Source organism: Schistosoma haematobium, chromosome 6 (assembly GCF_000699445.3).
Source record: "Schistosoma haematobium chromosome 6, whole genome shotgun sequence".
In the NCBI taxonomy this organism is placed as follows: domain Eukaryota; kingdom Metazoa; phylum Platyhelminthes; class Trematoda; order Strigeidida; family Schistosomatidae; genus Schistosoma; species Schistosoma haematobium.
The window spans coordinates 4,228,748-4,251,790 of record NC_067201.1 but is presented as its reverse complement, the minus strand read 5'-3'; the positions used below and the strand labels follow the sequence as shown (position 1 = coordinate 4,251,790).

Sequence of the window (23,043 nt, the reverse complement as noted above, 5' to 3'; positions counted from 1 at the left end):
GTAAATTGAAGGGTGTTTCAAGTATTGAGACCACTTCACTCAATAAAACAAAGGGAAATATGTCTAAGCCAGAATGTGTATAGTTGTCTAGATGCTGCAGTTTGTTGACTCACTGGTCAGCTGCTTAAACCCACTCCCAAGAGTCCACTTTAACAGCAGATAAAGCTTTTTTCGATGTAGGTTGTGCATGACAGTTTTAACTCATGAAAGTGCTGTTTGCTCAAAATCTCTGGAGTGAAAACACCTCTTTTGTAGTTAGACCATTAGGACCTTATGACTAGGAGCTCTGACCTATTTATGTCGAAAAGAGGTGGCATGAAATAAAACGCTTTTCAGATTGAGTCTGTTTATCACATTTCAAGTTGTTTCAAATGGTTCTTAGAAACTTTCGCTTAACAGGCTTCCGTATCAAGTAGCAGTGAATCACCGACGCCTCAAAGCAGGAACCCAGGTATATTTAACGATAAAAAAATATTGGTTAATCATAGTGAGATACCGCCCTTAGTACTTCAGAATGTGTTAAGTTTTCCCTAAAAAGACTCCTGGGAATTTGCCTGGTTAAACTTGACCGGTAGAGAATTACATCACTTGACCACTCTTGAGAAGTAGAAGGTGTACTTACAGTCCATTTTGTCGCTAGTCTCTGGTTTTTACCCCTAAGGTTTGTGTTGGGACTGAGCGTAAGTAGGTGTTTAAAGAGATGCCCAGATGTGTTTGGGATGCTGTAGGCTATTAGGTCAGCTATAAGATACCTATACCCCAATGGGTAAAAGTTCATTGATTCGAGCTGCTCTCGATAAGACTCGGATTTTAGTTAACGAACTGATTTCGTGGCTCACCTTTGGATACATTCCAATGCATTCTTATCCTTTAAACATGAGGGAGGAAACACCGTATTTCTATACTCTAAATGGGGTCCAATGAAACTGTTGAATATTAAAGGGAAGGTCTACCGTCGCAATAGCCAATAATGTACCTCAGTATTACCAGTGCAAGATTTGCTCGGTAGGTATTTTTGTTTCCATTAGCGTAAGACTTAAGACCACATCATCAGTAAAAGTAATGAACCCGACAGTACTTGCTGAAGAAGGTTGTTTATATAAAGGGGTCCTAGTAGTGAACCCTGGAGGACCCTACAAGGACATTACGTAGCCTGAGAAAAAGTAAACTTTATCCTGCCTTAGAAAGTCGATTATCTAAACGTGAAGTAGGCCAATCAATGGCGGCTGGACACATCTTGGTTTAAGCTTGTTTATAAGACATCTATGATTGACCCTATCAATATCTTTCGAGAAGTCAAGGTACATTACATCAACCTTCCCCTTGTAAACGAGATTGGCTGTCTGTTTGTCTGCCGCGGCCAGCAGTTTGGTTACACAAGAATGGCTCTTCATGAAACCGTGACGTTTGAGTGAAAAGAAGCTAATGGATAGCATGTAGTCAGATAGAAGGTCGGACATCAGGGACTCCACAATTTTTGAGGGTGTTTAGGAAAACGCTACCGGCCAGTAGCTGAAAGGTTTGCTACGTTGACTTCCTTTAGGAATTGGTGTAATGTAATCCAGTTTCCAATTTTCTAGTACTGTACCTCGGCTTTAGGAATATGAGAACATTATGCTAAGTGGTTTTGTTAGTATTAGAGCCGCTTCCCTCAGTATAGAATAATGAACCATATTCTGGATAGAAGTATTCTTGTTCATATGCTTGAATTTCTGAAAAACCAAGTCAGCTTTCAGGTTCACTTATGGGAGCCCCTTGGATTTGCTGGTAAAGTTCTCGTCGATGAAGTTAGCATGAGACGGCCGAAATGTCTGAAAGTGTCGTTCTGCTAGGAGGTCAGTAGAGTCACACTCATTGTAGGTTGAGTCATTAGGATCTAGCAATTAGGAAACTCCGATTCTGACATGTTGAAGATAGGCTGCACAATATAATGAGCTTTTCGGATTGAAGACAAAATTATCTACACCTGACTATTTAGAATAACTAATAAAAATAATTTCTTTGCAAATGACCGCTGAATGAGCCAACATAGGTCAATCGGCTCAATTTCTTGCTTATGAAAACCGATTGGATAGTTGGTCCTGTTCGTGATGACTCTCTCATTATCATAAACCTTAAAGACAACCCTGACCTTCCTCTCAGTTTGCAGGACAAAAATGACAGGATGCCCTGGGGTGAATTGAACAAGAAACTTGAACTTCCTAGAATAGAGCCATTGACGGTCACACGAGAAAGGAATCTAAGCATCAAAATCACCCAAGGCTACTTCGTGTAACACTTAAGAATGCTACCAACGTAGATGATGTCCTGGTAGATAGTCGTTTACTGAAATCCGATGGGAACGTAAGAATACTGCCAGACACACCGTATTCTGAACGCAATCTCATCCGGAACGTCCCTAAAGAGTCTCGCAACAAGTTTTTCTGCAGAAGAAATATAATTGTGCAAGGTGTGCCGGAAAACATGGACTCCAGTCAAGCAAACCCTGATATTAGGGAATGGAAATTCATCAAACAGTCCTTGAGGCTCAAAAACGTACTGACTCAACGTGTGACGAGACTAGCGAAGAAGGACGGTGATTCTAGACCCCGGCTAATGAGGATAACTCTCCCATCCTCCCATATGGCGGCTGTAACTCTGGAAGCATTTTCTAAGAACAGACGTCTGTTGCCAACTGGAATCCACATGCACCCGGACAGGCTATATGAAACCAGGACCAAGCACAAAGGCAAGTCGGGGCTGATCACTCCACTTGTGGACTGTCTCGATGATAAAAAATATGTGACGGACAGAGCTTACCAACTCGGCAAACTTTATATAGGTAGGCTACCTGTCCATTCACGTAAGGCTGACACAGACAAACAGGAATAAGCTCACGCGTTTCAAATTGAAAGCATAAACTGCTTATACATGAACGCCGCGAGTCTACCAAACAAAATGGATGAGCTACGCGAGCTTAGCAACGCTACTAATGCTCATCTGATAGGAATATCTGAATCTTGGATATCTTCTCAGTTCTCGGACCAGGAGCTAGCAATACCTGGGATGTCTTTGTTTCGCAATGACAGAAAAACGGGAACTGAGGTTGGAGTAGCAGTATACATACGATCTTGCTTGGACGCGCACCAAGTTCATAACCTCGAGTTTAACAATCTTGAGGAATCCATATGGTGCTCTGTAAGATTGTCTACTACTTCGAGGTGCCTAGTCGGAGTCATATATAGGAAGCCCACTGCCGACATCGAATATGACAGTCGCATGCTGGAAGGACTATCCCGCTCTACACATCTCGGTTTCACTCATATCCTGATTCTAGGGGACTTCTATCTCCCCAGAGTCAGTTTCGCGTAACATACGTATATCGGAAGTGAAAACTCAACTGAGGCTCGGTTCTTCAGTCTCGTTAAAGATGTGGGGTTATACGAAAATATGAAGTCGGCAACTCGTTGTAGAATCAGTCAGTCACCGTCGCGCTTAGACTGTGTATTTACAAACGAAGAATTTCTAGTTGACAACCCCTCAATCCTGGCTCCTCTGGGGAAAAGCAATCACGCCGTTATAGCCTCCAGTTTTGTCAGCAAAACTGAGCTAAGATTTCTCACCAACAATATGCGCTGGAATTTCAAACGGTTGAATGTGTCGGCTCTACAGGACTATCTACAACAGGTGAATTGGGATGTTCACTCTCAACTCGGTATGGATACTCAATGGGACCTCTTACTGCACACGCTCTCATTTGCTACAAAGCAGTCAGTTCCTCAAACGGTCCCCAATAGCTACAAGCAACCTACAGTCATCAAGAACCACACTCTTCGCCTGCTAAGTCGCGAAAGGCACTGTTGGGCAAAATATAAACGAACTGACAACAATGGAGTGTACAGGCAATACAAATATATGAGGAACATATGCACGACAGCTATAAGAGAAGACAGGCTTCATTACCAGATAAAGCTTATGGACAAATTTGCCTCCAATCCGAAAAGCTTATTCTGTTAGGCAGCCTCTCTTCGTCAAGCAAAAACTGGAGTTTCCCAACTGCTAGGTCCTAACGACCAGACCAATAACGACGGCGACACCGCTGACCTTTTGGCTGAACAATACTCTCGGACATTTCAACCGACCCACATCAACTATACTGAGGACAGCTTCATTTGCAACGGCACAGGACTTTCCATAGTGAACCTGAGCGCTGACTTGGTGTTCTGGAAACTACAGCACCTAGGAAAATGCATTTCTCCTGGCCCAGATATGGTCCATTCTGGTATACTGAGAGAAGCAGCCTCAACTTCACTTTATCTCAGGCTATGGAATGTCCTAGTGGGGTCCCCCAGGGCTCAGTACTAGGACCTCTTCTCCTCTCGATCTACATAAATGATCTTCTACAACAGATAACGTCAGATTTATTACATTTTGCTGATGACGTGAAACTTTAAAGGGAGAGATACGCGGCCATGACGATATACAGGCACTTCAGGAGGATCTGACTCGACCTCAAAGTTGGGCAGACGATAACGGACTTATCTTTAACACTTCAAAGTGTAAAGTAGTCCATCTGCGACATGTCGCAGACTACATTTATAACTTAGGAAACGCCTCTCTAGTATTATCCCAAGTCGAAAAAGATTTAAGAGTCCTGGTGCCCTACGATTTAAAGTCTTATGGTTACTGTGACAAAAATGCCTTCCGAGCAAACCTTGCACTGGTAACATTGAAGCGCATTTTTGGTCAGTTTTACGAAAGAACTTTCCCTATAATCTTCAACAGTTTTATCCGTCCCCATTTAGATTAGTATTTTGTCCCTCACTCCAAAAGGATAAGGAGACTCTGGAGCGTACCCAAGAGCAAGCCACGAAGTCAGTTCGAGAACTCAAATTCAAACCTTATGAAGAGCGCCTTCATTCACTTAACCTTTATCCATTAGAGTATAGGCGTCTTAGAGGTGACCTTCTGATGGCTTACGGTATCCTTAACACTTCTGGACATCTTAAACACCTACTTAAGCTTAGTCACAATACCAACCTAAGGGGTAGCACCCAGAAATTGGAAACACAACATAGCAGAACGGATTGTAAACACAACTTCTACTTCTTAGGAATTGTCGAATGCTGGGATTCGCTGCCGGCCGAGCTAGTCCAAGCGACTTCCCAGGAGTCCTTTAAGAGGCAACTTGATCTATTCTTAAGGACTAAGGATAGTATCACACTATGATTAACTAATTTCTTTTCCTCTTTTATTGTTAACATACCTAGGTTCCTGCCTGGAGGATTTGGTGATCCCTCGCTACTAGACACGGAAGCCTGTTAAGCGAAAGCTTCTTCTATTCCGTCCACAACCATTTGAACCACTTGAACCATTTGTTTAAAATCACCTGGAGGCGCTAGTCTTCACTGTAAGTAGCTGGATTGCTGTATAGACATGGGTCACGAGAACATTTGGCACTCACGTCCGAAGAATTATGGTCAAGGCAGTAGATGCTGTCGTGTTTGTTCCAATCGACATGGTTTGATCCGGAAATACGGTCTACATATGTGCAGACAATGCTTTAGACAGTATGCTTCTGTAATTGGCTTCAAGAAGTTTGACTAATAATACAAGTTATCATGGATTAATTGTTATTGTTATTAATCTCATTTCCTTAAGTTTGACGTCACAGTAATGTTCCGTTGTAGTACTGTCCTTGTGTTGTACCGTCAGGATATAACGTACGTATTGTACTTAACACAGCCTCACTTGTTTCTATTCTTGTGCTATATGGTAGTATGTGTATTTAAATTTATGGCCCTCACCTTAATATGTACATTATCATATTATTAGACTGACTGATTAGCTAGGGTCGCTAGCAAGCAACCAGAACATTAAAAAGGCCTCTACGGATTCTACTATGAGTAGATTACAACTTCAAGCAATAAAAGTTTACGTTTGAACCTGTGATCAAATTTAGGCAAAACGGTGCTAGTTGAAGTAAGACCTCGTCATGGGATTCGTAGTGATTTTATTTCCTAATCCTGCATATTGACTAGTGATTACACCAAGTCATTCAGACAGTATGGTACTGTATGCATCATAGTCATGACTGTCTCAACAGTACCTCCAAGCCTTTGTAAATACCGTTATCCAAGGAATCCAGTGCGGGTTTTTTTAATAAGTTCGTTAAGCTTTCCATCATGGGTACCTGTCCCGTGATTATCACGTGTCACATCCAAGCCTTTGATCACTAGTACCCTAAGTATCCAACACAAACCTCCTGACTTTCGTGGCAAAGAAATGCCGTTTCCCTTAGCCTATGATAGATTTCTCGTCCTCCATGAAGTAAGTCGCATTTTCATATTTTAAGAATTAATCTACAAGCTCCCGATTTTTTTAATTACCAACCCGACTTCTCTGTCGACGGTTTTCTGGAAACAGTGAGAATCAAAGTGGTATTCAGTAGCTTTCACATCATTATGGTGTAGATCGTATTATTTGGAGGGCAGATTTTTACTGAAGTATGGAAAATGCTGCAACCACGGCCATCGACCTCAAGTGATTTACCTTTCCTTTGTTGCTGGGGCTGTCAATACTAATCATATAGATCAGATCACAATAGCTGTAGCTGCAGTGGATTTCAAATTTTCCCATTTTTGGTCACACAGAAGGCGGTACTAGTGATTAATAGTTAATATCTAGTTTAAGATATTTGTAACTAGTACGTGTTCCATCTTAGATTTTTCATAGGTGATAAATCACATTTTATGCTTTTTCTCCGACACCTAGACGTTCAGTCACTATAATCCTCATAATCATAAATTAGGTGGTCCGTTCCACTTCCTGTTTATAGGTCGATCTAATTTGTTGCTGGACGGGAGTGTTGCGGTGAGTACTATATCAATAAGTAATTGGTGCCTTGTCATCTGAATATTTTTACGGTTATCGACCTCGTTGCAAATATTACACATTAAGAGTGTCGTTGTTAGTTTCGATTACCTGAATCGATATTTACAAAAGTAACGAGGTTATACCTCCACCATTAAATTTTGAAGAATCAATTACCATGACTATCCCTCAGAGCTTACAGCTTGATACATTGTTTAGTCCATCTCATGTCTTAATCCTTGAGCTTTTATGTCATCAGATTAAACAATTACTCGACCATAGTTTCTGAATTCCAGCGAAAGATGTCTGATTTGTCAACTTTCGCCCCTCGGACATAGTGTCTCGCTCGTCAAACTTCCAGAAGGAATAAAATCTAAGGTTTCCTTTATAGCTGTTTTAAGTATATTATATAGAATGGCAAGTAGTTTGCAGTGGCGTATCCACGTTAGTAATTATGTCTTTTATAAAGACATCAGTAAATATAGGGTTTCAGGTGTTTTATTAGCCAATGACAAGCTCCGTAATAATAACATTGTTTTAAACCGGAAACAATGCAGTAAGATGACTTAGATATAAAAGTACGAGTATCGAGAAAACGGTATGTACGTCACCACGTCACGCACGCAATTTCACAGACATCAAAATCTTGTTAGGTAGTAAGCGGGGTTAAATCACTCAATCCCATAAGCTCATTAATATGCCAGGATTCCATATATGGTATAAAGGAGAAAATAGATTAAGTAGTGTGATACATTTATATACATCAGGCTCGTGGAAGCAATGAAGCAAATGGGACCAGACCATCTGTGCAGCGGTAAGGGAGTAGGTGTGATAGCGCTTTGGAGTGTTGTGCGGCGCTTATAAGTCTGAAACCATCGATGTAAGTCACTAAGCTGCAGAAGCCACATCTCCAGGCAAACACCAAATACTGTAATATGCCCGAACGTAAAGTATTTGTCAACCTAATCTTAATGAAAACAGTTCTGACTATCACTGGGCATCTTGATGCTTATCAGTCTCCATACGCATACACCATACCCTATTGTGCTCTGTATTTGTGGACCGCAACCCATACGAGCTGAGGCTGTCAGGTGACTGTTCGGTCGACATTGATACCACACAATCGCTCACAACCAGTGGTAACACCCAGCTTCTTAATTAGTTCTGACTCAAGTCGTGTAAAAAAGCAGTCATCGTCAGATTTTTCAAAAACCTTGCATCCAAAAGCCGCTCAGTAGTCTATTGCTAATGGTAAGAGCCAAGTACCCCATCGTCGGGAATGATTGCAGTTATTGCTAATAAGATAAAAATGTAAAAAAAAGTTGTTTTCGTTGTCTGTGTTACCTTAAGTTTCATCCCACGGCACAGACTAGTAAGTCAATTAAGAATGTGAGAAAGAATGAACATATAGGATAGAAATCTAAAGTACCTTATGCATGATTCTGATGAACTAAATTTTCGGAGTATATCACGAACAAAGTGAAGTATTAAAATACTAACCACTCAGCGCTTGGGATGCAACATTTCCGTCAAGAGATTTGCAAACGTTAAGCTTAACTTTGGAAGGGTCAAGAAAGTGCAGCCTATGACGAAATACATGGAATACTTCATAAATTAATGATCGTTTACATTGGGAAAGTATTTTAAAACCCAACTAATACGTGAAATTATTGTCTTAAATAACGACCTGTTACCGGTAAACGAATTAGCTAGAGGGAAACCTCCAGTACGAGAATGAGTGATCCGATCTTGAATCAACTATCAGTAACGAGCTTCCTTGGTAGTATGAATGGACTCCATTTTTAATGTCAGGATCTTACCATTACTGTTGTGTGTATTTTTCATCGGATATTAAAGTCGAGACCTCCTTGGTTTTCTACTGGTAAGTAGGCTGTATTTTAGGTAGCAAATAAGACTAAATCAAATTATATGAGATCAACAGATATGAAGTGAGAGTTACCATCTTTATTGTTGAGTTCTGAATGACTCACCTCAAAAGTTAGGTTGAATCTAGCCGAACTATTATATTGGTTTGGATGTAAGTTCTCATTCTGCAATTTTCTCAGTAAGCTAAACTCTTATCTCACTAAGTGTCCAAATGTCACTGGTTCGTAGCAGGAATTAAGTCTATCTACCAAAGAAGTGATATTTCATACTATGTCGATAGAGATAACCTTCAAGCCACAATTTATTAAACAATTCTAAGCGGATGTCTGACGCTTTAACCGGGTTGGTGGACACGGAGGGTCAACATAGGGGAGTTGGAAGGCCCTTGTCCCAAACCAATGGTGCACATCGGCCCCAGGGAACAAATGGCGTATGAACCTTTTGTTGGTCACCCACTATCACGGGACTGCATCTCCTAACTTTGCTCCACTGCCTTGTGGATTAGGTCGATAGGTCAAAGGTTCGGGGAGTGGCCTGAGAAAAGCAGCTGTTTCAGTTCGGGCTCCCAGGTAGTATTTCAGCCCTCACACATATCGTATGGATTGTGTGGCGCATATGTATTCGGTGTCTTCTTGTACCAATGTCTAGGTGTTTAAATATAAAGCTGACAGTTTAAAAAGCATCCCAATAAATGATGTCCGTGAGGTATCATACTCATCTCTAACAATAAATACAAGTGACAGATGGAATACATAATCATTTAGTGTCTCGAACAAATATAACCGATCCCGACTACAGCTAGCTAACTCAACAAAACCTCAAGTCACCAATAAGAGAATTAAATGCACATACATGTGTACCTTCCTAATATACAACTTAACAGCCAACAGATATTCGGGAACAAAAAACAAATTACTGTATTCGATACTGTTATTATTGTTATTATCACTAGTAGTAGTTACTATCTGTTATCACTGTCTTATCTCAAAGGCAAACAATATACATAATTATATATTGTTTAGTCAAACAAAACAGAATTTTGACAAGAGGGAATTGTAGACCAAAAGAGTGAGCGAAGAGAGGGAGGTGGGCGCAAGTCAGAAAATGTGAACACCACAAGTAATACGCGAAATGAAATATTTAGAGTATGAGATAGAAAAAAGAGCAATACATAATAGCCAGAAAATATTAGACGCATTAGAAGACATTTAACAAAAATGAAGCAGAACTATTCAGTTAATAAAGCCATTGCTTTCTGTAAAGAAAGCATCCGTCGTCAAATAGCTCATTCTTCACACATACACACAGAGAACGAAGTTATTTTATATGAGGATCCATTGATGCACATAAGTTAAAGTGTGAGAAAAGCTGTGTCGAAACACATGTTTTAGAGGAAAATATATCGCACAAACTAAAGACGCGACTGCAAGAGAGACATGATACATTTGAATTAAAGCAGCAATAACAGAGAGCAGTAATAATATTCGTCGAAAAAAAAAACAATGAAATGAAGCAGTGTATAACATATGTTTATGTGATTTTGACCAACAGGCCTGTTTATGAGTTTGCATTTACATACACATACACCTTCAAGAATTAAGATAAGAAGAATTAAAATAGAACTGAAGAAAAATGAAATACATAGTTAAGTACCAAACGTTTATATTTATAAGACAAGACTACAATTGAATACAATAGATTTAGTCATTGGCGCACATGCAACCATGAATGTAAGCGTTAGGCGTAAAATTCAAATGTTTACTGCATGTGTGCATATATATCTATATACTGCGTATCAACACGTTCATATCTGCACATGTCAATATGGCAATAAGTTGTATATGGAGCAGAGAAAAGCACATTTATGAATTGAGAATGTATGTTGCCTTGTCATGGTGGACAGTAGTATAGTAATAATAATAATAATAGATAACAGATTGAGGAATTAAAATCGGCAAGGCATGAAAGAGAAAATACAAGGTGACCATAGTTTACTTGGAAACGAAACACAAAATGAGATTATGCAATCAGAGATTAACGCTAGAGGGAGAGAGAGACACACAAACAAAACCGTGTGGCACAAAAATACATACTATCGAGAGAAAAAAAAACAGGATATTAGAAGACAGAGTGGAAAACAATATAGTGAATAGAAAAAAATTGATTTATTTCCCTAATTCACATATGGAGAAATGACATTTTTTTTCTTGAATTTTTATTGGAAAATCCAACACTAGAGAGTAGTTTGTTTTTTTTTCTCTCTGTTTATTCAAACGAATCAACTCAAAAGATATGATCATAGTATTTGAATAGTGACAAAATGAAGTTATGCAAATAAGAATGAGTACAAATGTTTACCGTATTCCCCTCCACTCCTTAGTGAATTCAATTACATAACAATGAAACAATATAGATAATAGTTTATTCCACCTTATCAAACTTTAGTATTGTTGTAAATATATTTTATTTCAAAATACATTATTTGTGTCAAAGCACAAAGCGTTAAAAATAGTGAATAGAAAAACACAAGCATACATAAATACATACATACATATAAAAGGAAAGCGTTAAATAATAATCATTTCATAAATTTAGTACGAGCAACGAAACATGGCAGCACATAGTTTATTTAGTTACTTATCTATTCTCATTCCATAACAACAACAACAACATGATACGAAATATTGATCATCATTTGAACTATCCGCTACTTCTATCATTGTTTCCGATTAGAGTACTATAAGTTAAAAAAGATTTTACATACAAAAATGTTTGAGAGAGAGAGACAGAGACATAGTCGAATGGAACTATCATCATTATTATTACTAATGAATTGCTTTGCCTGTTTCAACATTTGATTTATTTAATTTTAGGCATTGAACAGATAAAATCCACTTACATCACTTGTATGTGTTATTTAAAAAAAATGTGTATTCTAGTTATTTATGAAATTGTTAAGCAAGTGTATCTGTGTCTCAAGGTAAGTATTAACATTGAGAGAAGAGAAATGTAAAAGCATTCGATTATACAACTATTCTTTTGTAGATTACAAATGGGAGAACAAAACAAAAAGGGAACACAAAGAAAAGATAAGATAAAAAGGTATTTCACAACAAATAAGAAACGAATGTGAATTATAATTGTACGATTATTACTATTATTATTATTATTATTATTATTATTATTATTATTATTATTATTATTATTATTATATAATGTGTTATTTGTGAAAATACTTTCTGCGTTGTAGACGTGCATCTTACACTCGCTTACAGGTTCTATGCAAGTGTACAACATGATTCTTAAGCAGTAATCGAGAGAAAAAAAGAAAGATATGTACTCAACCAAATGATGAATAACTGCACCAAAAAGAAACCATACATAAATCAACACGACCAATAATAATAGACAAATATCAAACAAAGAAAGGAAACATAGAACAAAGAAAATAAACAGACAAACAAATAAATAAAACAATCAGTCAATTAATACAAACCACATCCTTTCAGATTATTTGCTATAATCACATCGGTAACAGCATCGAACACAAACTGAATATTATTTGTATCAGTTGCACATGTTTGATGACAATAGATTTCTTTGTTAGGTGATCGGTTTTTTGCTTCGAATGACGCTTGAATATAAATAGCCGCTTCTTCATACGTTTGTTTACCTATTTTGTATATGTGTATATGTATCAAAAAAAGAAGGATGGTAATGAATAATAGTTTAAATAAGAAATATTATCCAATTATTTACATAACAGCAAGATTGATTGGTTGTTAAGCGTCGATAGCACATCAAACAAAACCAATGGGATAATGAAAAAATTATAATAAAAAATTGGCCAGATTTATGGAGATGGAAACATTTTCTAAAAAAAATTATTTCCATGATAGATTTACTGACATTATATAATGGAAATTGTTTTCTGTTTAGAGAATCTATTCCTTCCACTAATCGAAAAGAGAAAAATTTGGCTACTTATGAATGATGAATGATTGAGATTTCAAGTGAACCAATTTATCTTTTTAATTATCTGATTACATTTGTCTTATAGCTTCAAACCATATCATGAGCACGTCATAATCGGAATATAAAGTGAAAGTGTTGACTGTTATAAAACTCACAGATTACTACTACTAATCGTTAAAGATTTTGGTGAAATTGAGAAAGAGTACGCCGTTTATGGAGATAGTTTATTTTAAAAAATAGATCTTTTTAGGCTGGCTAAGCATTTCAGTGGGGTGTTGTGAAGATCTGAAAGATATATCAAAGCTAAGATGACTATCAACCCACTGTGTTGATGAAAAACATATGACGTGTAATGCCTATTAAACAGAATATGTATAACTATCATACACAAATCTCTTGTACATGGCTTCTGAGTTAAAATAATTTATTGAATGACTTTAGGTTAGTTCCTAAGTGATTAGATTCGTAGATCACAAACAAACTGTGTTCGCTCATAATCAACACCCATTTACAAGTTGTTCAGGAAACATAATTTTCGTTAGCGCCACAGATACACTGTGTTAATATGTGTTGAACGACTTTAACATAAAATTTATCTGCTGACACTTATTACCGACCGATGAATAGTCTGCCATTAGGGGCGGCCAAACCAAAAGTGGCATCAGTCCACAAAGTCACTAACTTCTAGTCTGAGCCATGTTAGTAGATGCAGACTACTTGGTTGGGGTCCGCGTGACTATCGTAACCAATGGTTGGAGACTCTTGGTGACATGGCTGAGAATCGTTCACAATGGCGTCGGTGTATACACTCCCTGTCTTCCCTTAAACTAAGAGTTCAAAATCGCTTCATATCTTTATTTCTACCAACTAATTTTTTCTTCCTTTACTATGTTCTTATATGCAATCTTTCTTTTATATATTACCACCATTGACTTAACTACTCCAATGAATCCGGTGTTCATTTTGCTGTGCTAATACGGTATGGCAACTTGGACCGATGCATACATGTGCCCGGTCCTACGTTGTAGCTGACTGACTGACTGTGAGGAATCTATCAGGTTCTCTCACTGTTGAAATCGAATAGGACGACATCATAACACAACACAAATAAGTACTTATCACACAAAAACCAAGTATAACAGGTTCGCGTACTCGCAGCTCTCAATCATCGTCTTTTGTGATATTATGCCGTGCTAGGAATGAATTAGATTTCGAGTGGTTTGAATCAACAGCCTATTTGTTTGAAAGATATTTAGCTTCAACTAGACCATCCAATACTTTCAGATTTCCAATGGTGGCCTAACATTGATCGATTTATAATCTCAATCAAAAACTATCCAGCTAATTGGAGAAAAAAAGTGTGCATACGATAGTAGAAGCCAATTTCCAAAAAAAAGAATACATACCTGGATATTCTGGGAAACAAATAGTCAATGGGGAACGTTTGATTTTCTCTTCGAATAGATCTTTTTTATTTAAAAATAAAATAATACTTGTATCAGTGAACCATTTATTATTACAGATTGAATCGAATAATTTTAATGATTCTTGCATACGATTCTGTAAAAAGAAAATAAAAAAAGGCAAATAACAAACTTGCAAATATACTACTTATTTACTACTGAGCGAAAAAAAATGAAAAATAATCCATTTGAGGTTTATAAATATTTTCTTTATAAAAATAAAATTAGGTGATAAGAAAGGTTTGTAACTCAAATGGATGATGTTGGTTGAGTTTCGTTCTCTATAGAGAACGATTTAATCTTATAGTTTTAATTGTCCTTCTGGATATTGTCGGTAGGAAAATTCTAGTGGAAGTGAGCTACATGAATTTTCTTACATATGACCGCCAGCTTATTCTTTCGTTAATATTTCATGGTTGTTTTTGTTGACCATTATCCGATCAGTGACTGCATATTCATTTTGAATGTCATCCCTGCTGACCTTATAGTTCTCCATGATTTTGTTTTACTGGTTGATAAACTGGTTTGATTTCGATATGTTTATTGATTACTGATTGACTGAGTGCGATGCTTCCAAGAGACCTCTGGTCTTCTTGGTATTTCCTTTATTCACGATACCGCCATTTTCCCAGTTGAACATGTGTTCATAACCATATACATGAATTGATATAACTAAAGATATGTAACGGCACTTGACAGTTTGCTGGTGTTCACATCCAGACGGTCACACCTTGTTCGATAGTGCTTTTTTCGCAGTTGAAACAGTTTATTTTGCAAACGATGTTTAACTTTTTCACTTTTGTCATTTCATACTTTGTATAAGATTGACTGAACCGATTTCATTGGTTTCTACAAACACCTTACTTTTATCTGAATTTATCCAAAAAGATAATCAAAACTTCATGATGAAACCATCCAGCTCAGATGGTCAAATTCCTTAGAGAACAGAGAAGTATATATTCCTCCCAGTTAGTAGTAGTATGGATTGAGACATAGAGTAAGTGAACACATCTACTCCTGCCTAATTATTTCAATCTTCACGATTTTTACCACTAGTTGACAAGATTCTGTGAGGAAAAAAGATTGAGACATGTAAAAGAATGGCAGACTAAATTCTATTAGTGCATTGAAAGTCTTTCGGATCAAACCTCTAAAGTATTTTTCTGATTAGTTAGTTTACGATTCGTGGATTTAAAAAACAGCACGATTGACTTATTATTAATAGTAGCAATAGTATTTAGTAACAATAGTATATACTAGTCGCCAACATTGTCTTCTTTTGCTTTATACATTAAAAATCTGGTATTCGAAGTGACTACACGCTATTCATGATGATCTTGTTAAACTTAGAAATACAAATCAAAAATATGAAGTTTATGTAAGGGGAATGTGTTTTCAAAGAGCATAAAATACAGATGCAACAGACTATACGACTTATTAGTTACTCAGGATTAATATCGAATCTACTTTCATTCCATCCTAAAATGACGACTACACCGATCAGAAGCGACGTAATCAAACTGGTAAATTGATATGAATATCCAAGAAAGGTAGTACATTCACATTACTAATTAAAATAATAAAGATTTTAACGGTTGTAGTCCAGTTGATCAGTAATAACCAATGATAAACCTAGCACAAATATGTGTTAGTCGAATTTGTCATATCATATTGGCGCGACGAAATGAAAATTAACAAGTTGAAAATAGATCGAAATAATGTGGTAGCAATAATAATGAGGAAGATTGAACATAAAGAACACCATCCGATAAATTAAAGAGGTATGTATGAAGGAATATTGGAACTTAATGTCTAAACTAAGATAAAGAGTGAATGCATCATTATTAGTGAGAACGATTCGAGCCATGTCATCCAATGTCTCTAACCACTGATCGTGGTTACCGTACGGACTCCAATCATGTATTCTGCATCTACAAACACAGACCAGACTGATAGTCAGTGACCTCATAGACTGATATCACACCTTTAATTGGCTGAGCATAGTTTTCTCCCAACTTACACTTTCATCAGTTATGACATTGTTCTCTGAAGTGGACAGTGGTTGAACATACAAAACACATTATTTGATTTCAAAGAATACTACTTTCCTAACCATCAATTCAACTAAAATAAATGACAATCAAAATTATACTTTTCTATCGTACACATAATCACAATCAAAGAGAATTACTTGTCGTTCAATCTCACAAGATTGTAAAGTCCGAACTCCGTGTCATCTACTTTGGGTGTGCCTAGTATAGTGTCAAACTTTTTGACCCTATATCGAGTAAAAAACAATTGTGATGATACGTGTCACTCCATTGTTGAATGTCTTTTGTGAATTCCTCATTCGGTATCGAAATAATTAGTTAGTATCAAAAACCTAGAAAATTCATTTTATGTTTCTTAATAAACCACTCTATTACAAAATTAATAAAGGGATACAAAACCAATCCATACAGATTTGGATCTGGGCAAAAGAAGCCTTAGGACTGCTAGGTTAAAAAAAATACAGATTTGTAAAGGAAACCCATCACCCTTTCAAATTCATGATGAATATTTTAGAAGTTTGATACAACATCATACACTAAAGTAAAAAGTGATGATTAGTAATTTCGAGAATCTACTAAGATTTTCTAAAAATTAATAGACATACTGTTGTCTCATCTTCATGCAACACTTGATCGTATTCGCTCATAGCAACACAGAAAATAATTGCTGTCACATCTTCAAAGCAATGAATCCATTTTTTACGCTCCGATCGTTGTCCACCCACATCAAAAAGTCTAAATTTTATCAAAGATAAAAACAACAGGGCAACATAACACATAAACACAAGTCAAAAATTATTATTAGTCAGGAAATTTTTGTTAAACGAATTGTAACTTAGCAGGAAAGTGAAATGTGTTATATAAGATTAAACACGTGATTCTAACTTAGTGGAATAGTGAGATGACCATGAAACTCAACTGCAGGGTAAACAAAAATAAACTGAAAATACCTGAACTACTCATAAGTAAACAACTTAATTATACACAAATATTACCAAAATGGTTGGTGTATTATTTTGACCAAAGACAGCAGAACAATTTGCTTTAAAACCAATAGCGATTAGTAATCTCACTTAGAAGAGGTTAACAATCCGAGAACTATATGGGTTCGATTTGTTACACCTCATGATAGTATATCAGAAGAAAATGAAGGAATAAAATGAAAACAAGAGAATTTAGAGAAGTACAATAGGTTGGCTCAGTATGCAAAGATATGATCACATGAACCTTAATTTCAAACGTTAAATAAGCATAAACTTCTTAATATTAATGATACCCAACAAACACCTATTTCAGAAAACGCATCAAAAATCAGTGAATCCAATTGTTTATGACGTATTTAGACAAAACATCAAAGTTAGGAGGTTTAGACACATAAAAGATTCTATCTAAGCTAGAAAGTTTGTTCTGAATCAGTCAATAGATCTAACCAAAACAAATACCTATTTGGAATAAAAATTGGACATTTGTATTTTGAATAAAACTTCTTGATCTATGATAGCTTAAAGGAATAAAATATTTTAAAAAAAATAGTTACCATGAAATGAATCAAGCTATAAAGAAAGAACTTTTGTTATCAAAATAACATTTACTGAAAATAAAGAAATTACTGTGAAATATATACCTATTTATATGAAAAAGATATGAAATGATATAAGCTGACTGGTTACTCTGTAAGCTTCAGAGTTAATAACTGGTAGGATTTGGTTGTGTAGATAAAATTTCAACCTCTCTTATCTCTCAAAATGAAGAAGAAAAAAAGGCGAGACCATAATTTATGAACAAACCAATCAAATATAAGATAACAGGTCTCGGATTTCGGCGCGAAATTCACCCATCTGTTTGGTTAGATAGATTTTTGGCATGATAGCTGATATCGATTCGTGATGAAAACCCCTAATCTAATTCCTAACCTTAACCGTCAACTGTAAATCAAAATTCTAATTCCTCATACTGGTTTATAACCATCATTCGGTCCTAGTTATTAGGTGAACACTCTCAAGGTCACCCTAGCGTCCCTCAAAGGTCGTTCACAGATTATAGTCTCATCGAAAAGAAAATAATAAAGTCTTACAGAACTAAATTTAGTCAAATGAAATGATATCAATGACAAAATTGGAGCTAAAAAAATCTATTAATTCATAGTTATATAATATACTCTTGTGGGTCAGGGTAATTTTACATTGGTTCTCAAAACCAGAAACCATCCAAACTTTCACGTGACAACTCAAACAGTACAGCTCAATCGCGTTTAACAGGAGAGTCGCACACTGCTAAGGCTTAAAATTTGTAGCCCAAATAGTACAGCTCAATCCTGTGGTGCAACCACCACACAGGTACCAAGTACCCTGGTGGACAAAATGCATTAATTAATAAAAAAAAGAATTAATGTCAAAATACACATACTTGAAATTCATATTTTTAAATTGAAAGTGTACTTCCACGATACCAGTTGTTTTAACACGAGTTCTAAGAATATCTTGCTCGGTTGGCATATAATCTTTAGCACCAAGACGATCCAAATCATCAAGAAAACTAAAAGAGAAAGGTGTAATTTTCAAATAACACAATGTCAGTTTTGACTGAACAACAGAAATTCGATTATTTATATAGAGAGATACATAAATGATTATTGACATTTAAACTGATACATGATACATAAAAGTTATTTAGTATAGTAACAATATATATTACAAACACCTAAGTGTTATTCCTTTAAACTATGAGATTAAAATCGCTTCATATCTTTCCTCTTGTACTATGTCCTGATATGCAATATTTCTTTTATATACTACCGCCATTGAATTAACTACTTCAATAAATTCGGTGTTGATCTTGTTGTGCTAATGAGGTAATGACAACTTGGGCCGACGTTTTAGCTAACTGACTGAGAAAAATTGAATTAAACTATCGAAATGAGGATAAATAGGTCATTTTAACAAATGGGTATCAATTAGTGAACCTCTAGTCTCAACAGAAAATAAGTTCGAAAACAAATCGACCTACGTTCCAGAATCTGACTACTTCAACAACGGTAACAAACGGTCAAGATGCAAGTGAACCCCAAGAAAATACCCTATTAGTAAGGAGGAGGTGTTGGGGGTGCTAGGTCCCCAGAAATCACTTGGTAAACTTATCACTTTTGTAGTTTTATTAATGAAGTTCCAATTTCTCAAGTTCGCGCCGAATGAGCCCATTTTTGACCTTCAGTTTCTATTTCCCACCTGGAAGGACCTTAAATGTCATTGATTCGTTTCCTCTTTTAGTACCCTATTTTGTGATGTTTTTCAAGGACATTTTTCATTATATATATATATATGTCCGCGTGAGTTGTGTGCTTGTCGTTTGTCCTTCCAGGCTGTTTGTGGAATATATATATTTTCCCGTATGAGTCTAGTCTTTCTCCTCTAGTTAGTACAGCTGAGGCTCAGTAGAATAGCTAAGCTTATCCTGTTGTTGGCTGGCTTGCTGGCTTTTGTACCGTTCGCCGGTCCTAGATGATATCGTAATCCTTCGAAGATAGCACTATCAAGTACTCAATTAGACGGCAACTGAAATGTGGAATTTACAAACAGTAATCCCTAATGATGGGATCTAAAAGGAATCTAGCAGTGAAGTAGAGAGAATGTGATATTTAACGAAGACAACATCAAAGTGGAACAACTCTCTATCATAACGACGAAGACCATGAGGTGGTACATAGAAAAGTTAACAAACTAAAATGTTGTGGCAACCAATTGGAACATATCAAAGGTCTCACGAAAATCCGAATCAGAAAAATTGTACCGACGGTTATCGTCACAATTAGTAACTAACACTCATTCACAAAAACTAGATAACCTGATATCTGCATAGCATAAACATGTTTAACAACTTATCATCTTAATATCATTCACTGTCATGTACATATTCACAACTAATTACAACTTCGTATTCCTCATAATATATGATTATCACTGTAAACAGACTATCGGTTTCCATCCCCTATCTATATTCTATTTTAGAAACTATTTAGTAATGAACCTATTCTATCATTAACAACAAAAAGCATTTAGTGTGTTTTACAGTAATTGGCTAGTTGCGTTGACCTTGAAAGAGACTTTGTTTTGGGTCGCAAAAAGGACAAAGACGACAAACTTATTTATTTGTACTATTTTGTTTGCGAAAAGTTATCACCCAACTGTCTTTAATGATATTTATGTGAGGAAAACAATGAAAAAGTAGGCTATTAACAGTTTTCTACATTTAATTGATTGATTAAGATGATAAAATGTTTGAGACAACAGTAAACTCAACAATTCATCCTCTATAACAGATCAGTTTATAATTCAAAAGAGATTATGGGAATGGAATTAATGCCTCGAAAACAAGTAAATAAACGAGACAGGTAAACCATAATCAAATTTACATTTACAGAAATAATCAATTATATGAACGAACCCCTCAGCACCTAATGAAGTTCAGGTAATAGGATACTATCACTTTATTTTAAACAATATGGCCCATACTGATAACCGTCAGATTGACTATCCCAACTATTATATGTTTTCCGAATCAGTAAGCTTAATATACATTGTCAAGCAAATAAAAATGTAAATGAATTATTACAAATTAAAGAGGTGTTTGAGTTCATCCAGCCTCACCGATGTTGATACACTAAAAAGCTTTTCCTTTATCACATGAACATTGAACTAGTGTCACATTTAACGTTAATAATTGAAAACAAAAGTGGTCGACTAAGGACAGTTTTTAGTGGAATAGAGAGTAAAGTCCAGTTATAAGTCAACCTTTTTTCATTTTACTGTCTTCTCCAAAATATTTATTCAACTATATTTTTCAGTCTAACTTACCAGATGTTTACTTAAAAGTTCAGTTCTAATTATCTCTTCCTAGGATTTTGGAACTCACTGTCTATTGCTCATATGTAGGGGAACAAGTAAGTGAACAATACTGAGGTTAAATATAGGTTAATAGGTAATAACAGCAAATCGATTGATAAGGCTATGAAACTTTATGAACTGAAATAACTACGATCCGCGTTAACCATATCTAACCGCCTTCTTCGAAACGTAAAGTCGCCGATGTTGCACAGAATCTAGGAGTGAACAAATTAAGATGTAGTATCAACTGATGAAGTCTCTGACTGTTGATCTGATACATGTTAGTAGGCAGAAACTATCTGGTTTGTGCCCACGCGATAATCGTGGGGCAGCCTAAACCAGATATTGGGTGACATCACTCAAAATAAGTCCCTCAATATTACTTCATACTTTTTAATAATCGAATTCATTTCTTCTTCTCGAACAAACATTGTCTGTATTTATTTGTTTTAATATAAAGGAGACTGCTAATATTTCTACTACTATCCAATGTATATTACTACTTTCAATGGGAAAGTCGTTAAAACTCCCTTATGAAGGTCCCTATCGAGTAATACAGAGCGCCGAAAAATATTTCATAATCGATAGGTACGGAAAGACAGAAAGTCTCTAGATTGACTGAGTTCATCTTTCCTGGACATTCAACAAGAAAACGATAATAAGAAGATAAAGAAGGGACTTTAAACCTCTGTCTCACCGAAGCTGGAAACCAACAACTACTCAACTTCAAACCCTATTAGCACAACCTATTCCGGTAAGACAATAAACAAGTCTAAACGTCATATTCATTATGCTGACTAATTTTTTTCGTCACAACTTGTCAAGTTTTTCATGTTTCTGCATTGAAACAGTTTTCGTTTGTTTATACACACAATAATCCTATAATTATCTAAATTCCGTGTAATTAGCAATCTCTCATACGTTTTCATTCAAAGTGTGGGTAGTTTTGGTTATTTTTTATGAATTAGCGTCCGACCAATTCTTTGTGTATGTTGACTACAGAGTTTACTAATTTTGGATGTTATTATTATCACTTTTCCTTTTTTTTATGCTCAGTAAAACAAACGTACAATTATTTTAAGCATTAACATATTACATGGGCCTAAATATATATTGTGACGGAGAGAATACTGGGAATGATGTGACTTTCGGAACTACTTTACGGACTATTATTATTTCTATTTTTATCATATAATTATTACATAATTGTATTATTGTAATTTTATATTTTCCTTATTGTACGCTTTTAATATACCGACCAACTATTGTTGTACGTTTTACTATTCCTTAATTATGTCCAATTAGTCATTCACCTTTTCACTTTCGTTCTCTGCCACTTTTGACGTAGTTATGCCTATATATTTACTGCATATTCATGTTGATAAACGGCCAGGAAATTAGTCTGTATCATTTTATGAGTTGATTTACTTAAACTATACTACCGCACTACAGCTTGCTGTGTCCTATATTATCTGACCGAAGACTGGGTTAGAATAAGAGCATATTTTCTGAACCAATAAGAATTAGGATCATTTCATGACTTTAAATCCAAGGTTTATCTTGCCAGTTGAAGTGTAGGACGCTAGCGATAACCGAAAACACGATACGTAAAGGTAAAGAAAATGCACAGGATTTTCATTGCTGAATCTGTCCTCTAGATAATCCCGACCAATCTATAGATATAACATAAATATTTATCTTACAAAATAGCACTACATTATTTTCCGTCTAATTTGTGTATTTTCCCACTTATTTTTCCATCAATGTCTCCTCCGGACAATCTAGAAGGAGGAAGATATAACAGAAACGGGTAATTTAGACCGAATTCGTGGATCATTTTGCGATTAATCACATGTTCTGAATAATTGCATTTACTTTTTTTATTGAGATCATGAACCGATTGATGTTAGACCATCTTTGGAAACCTGAAAGCAC

General features: G+C 35.9%; 1 protein-coding gene across 1 annotated transcript in view; it reads right to left on the bottom strand.

The window, feature by feature from the left end:
- Positions 1–9,651: 9,651 nt before the first annotated feature.
- Positions 9,652–23,043, bottom strand: part of GNAO1 (Guanine nucleotide-binding protein G(o) subunit alpha) — a gene marked incomplete at its 5' end in the record, with an annotated part of 60,374 nt that continues 46,982 nt past the window's right edge. Inside the window, 4 exons of the mRNA XM_012936387.3 lie at positions 9,652–12,412; positions 14,121–14,274; positions 16,834–16,963; positions 18,635–18,763. Coding sequence (XP_012791841.1) covers positions 12,225–12,412; positions 14,121–14,274; positions 16,834–16,963; positions 18,635–18,763 — 601 coding nt within the window. The 3' untranslated portion in view covers positions 9,652–12,224. The remainder of the gene's footprint in view (positions 12,413–14,120; positions 14,275–16,833; positions 16,964–18,634; positions 18,764–23,043) is intronic.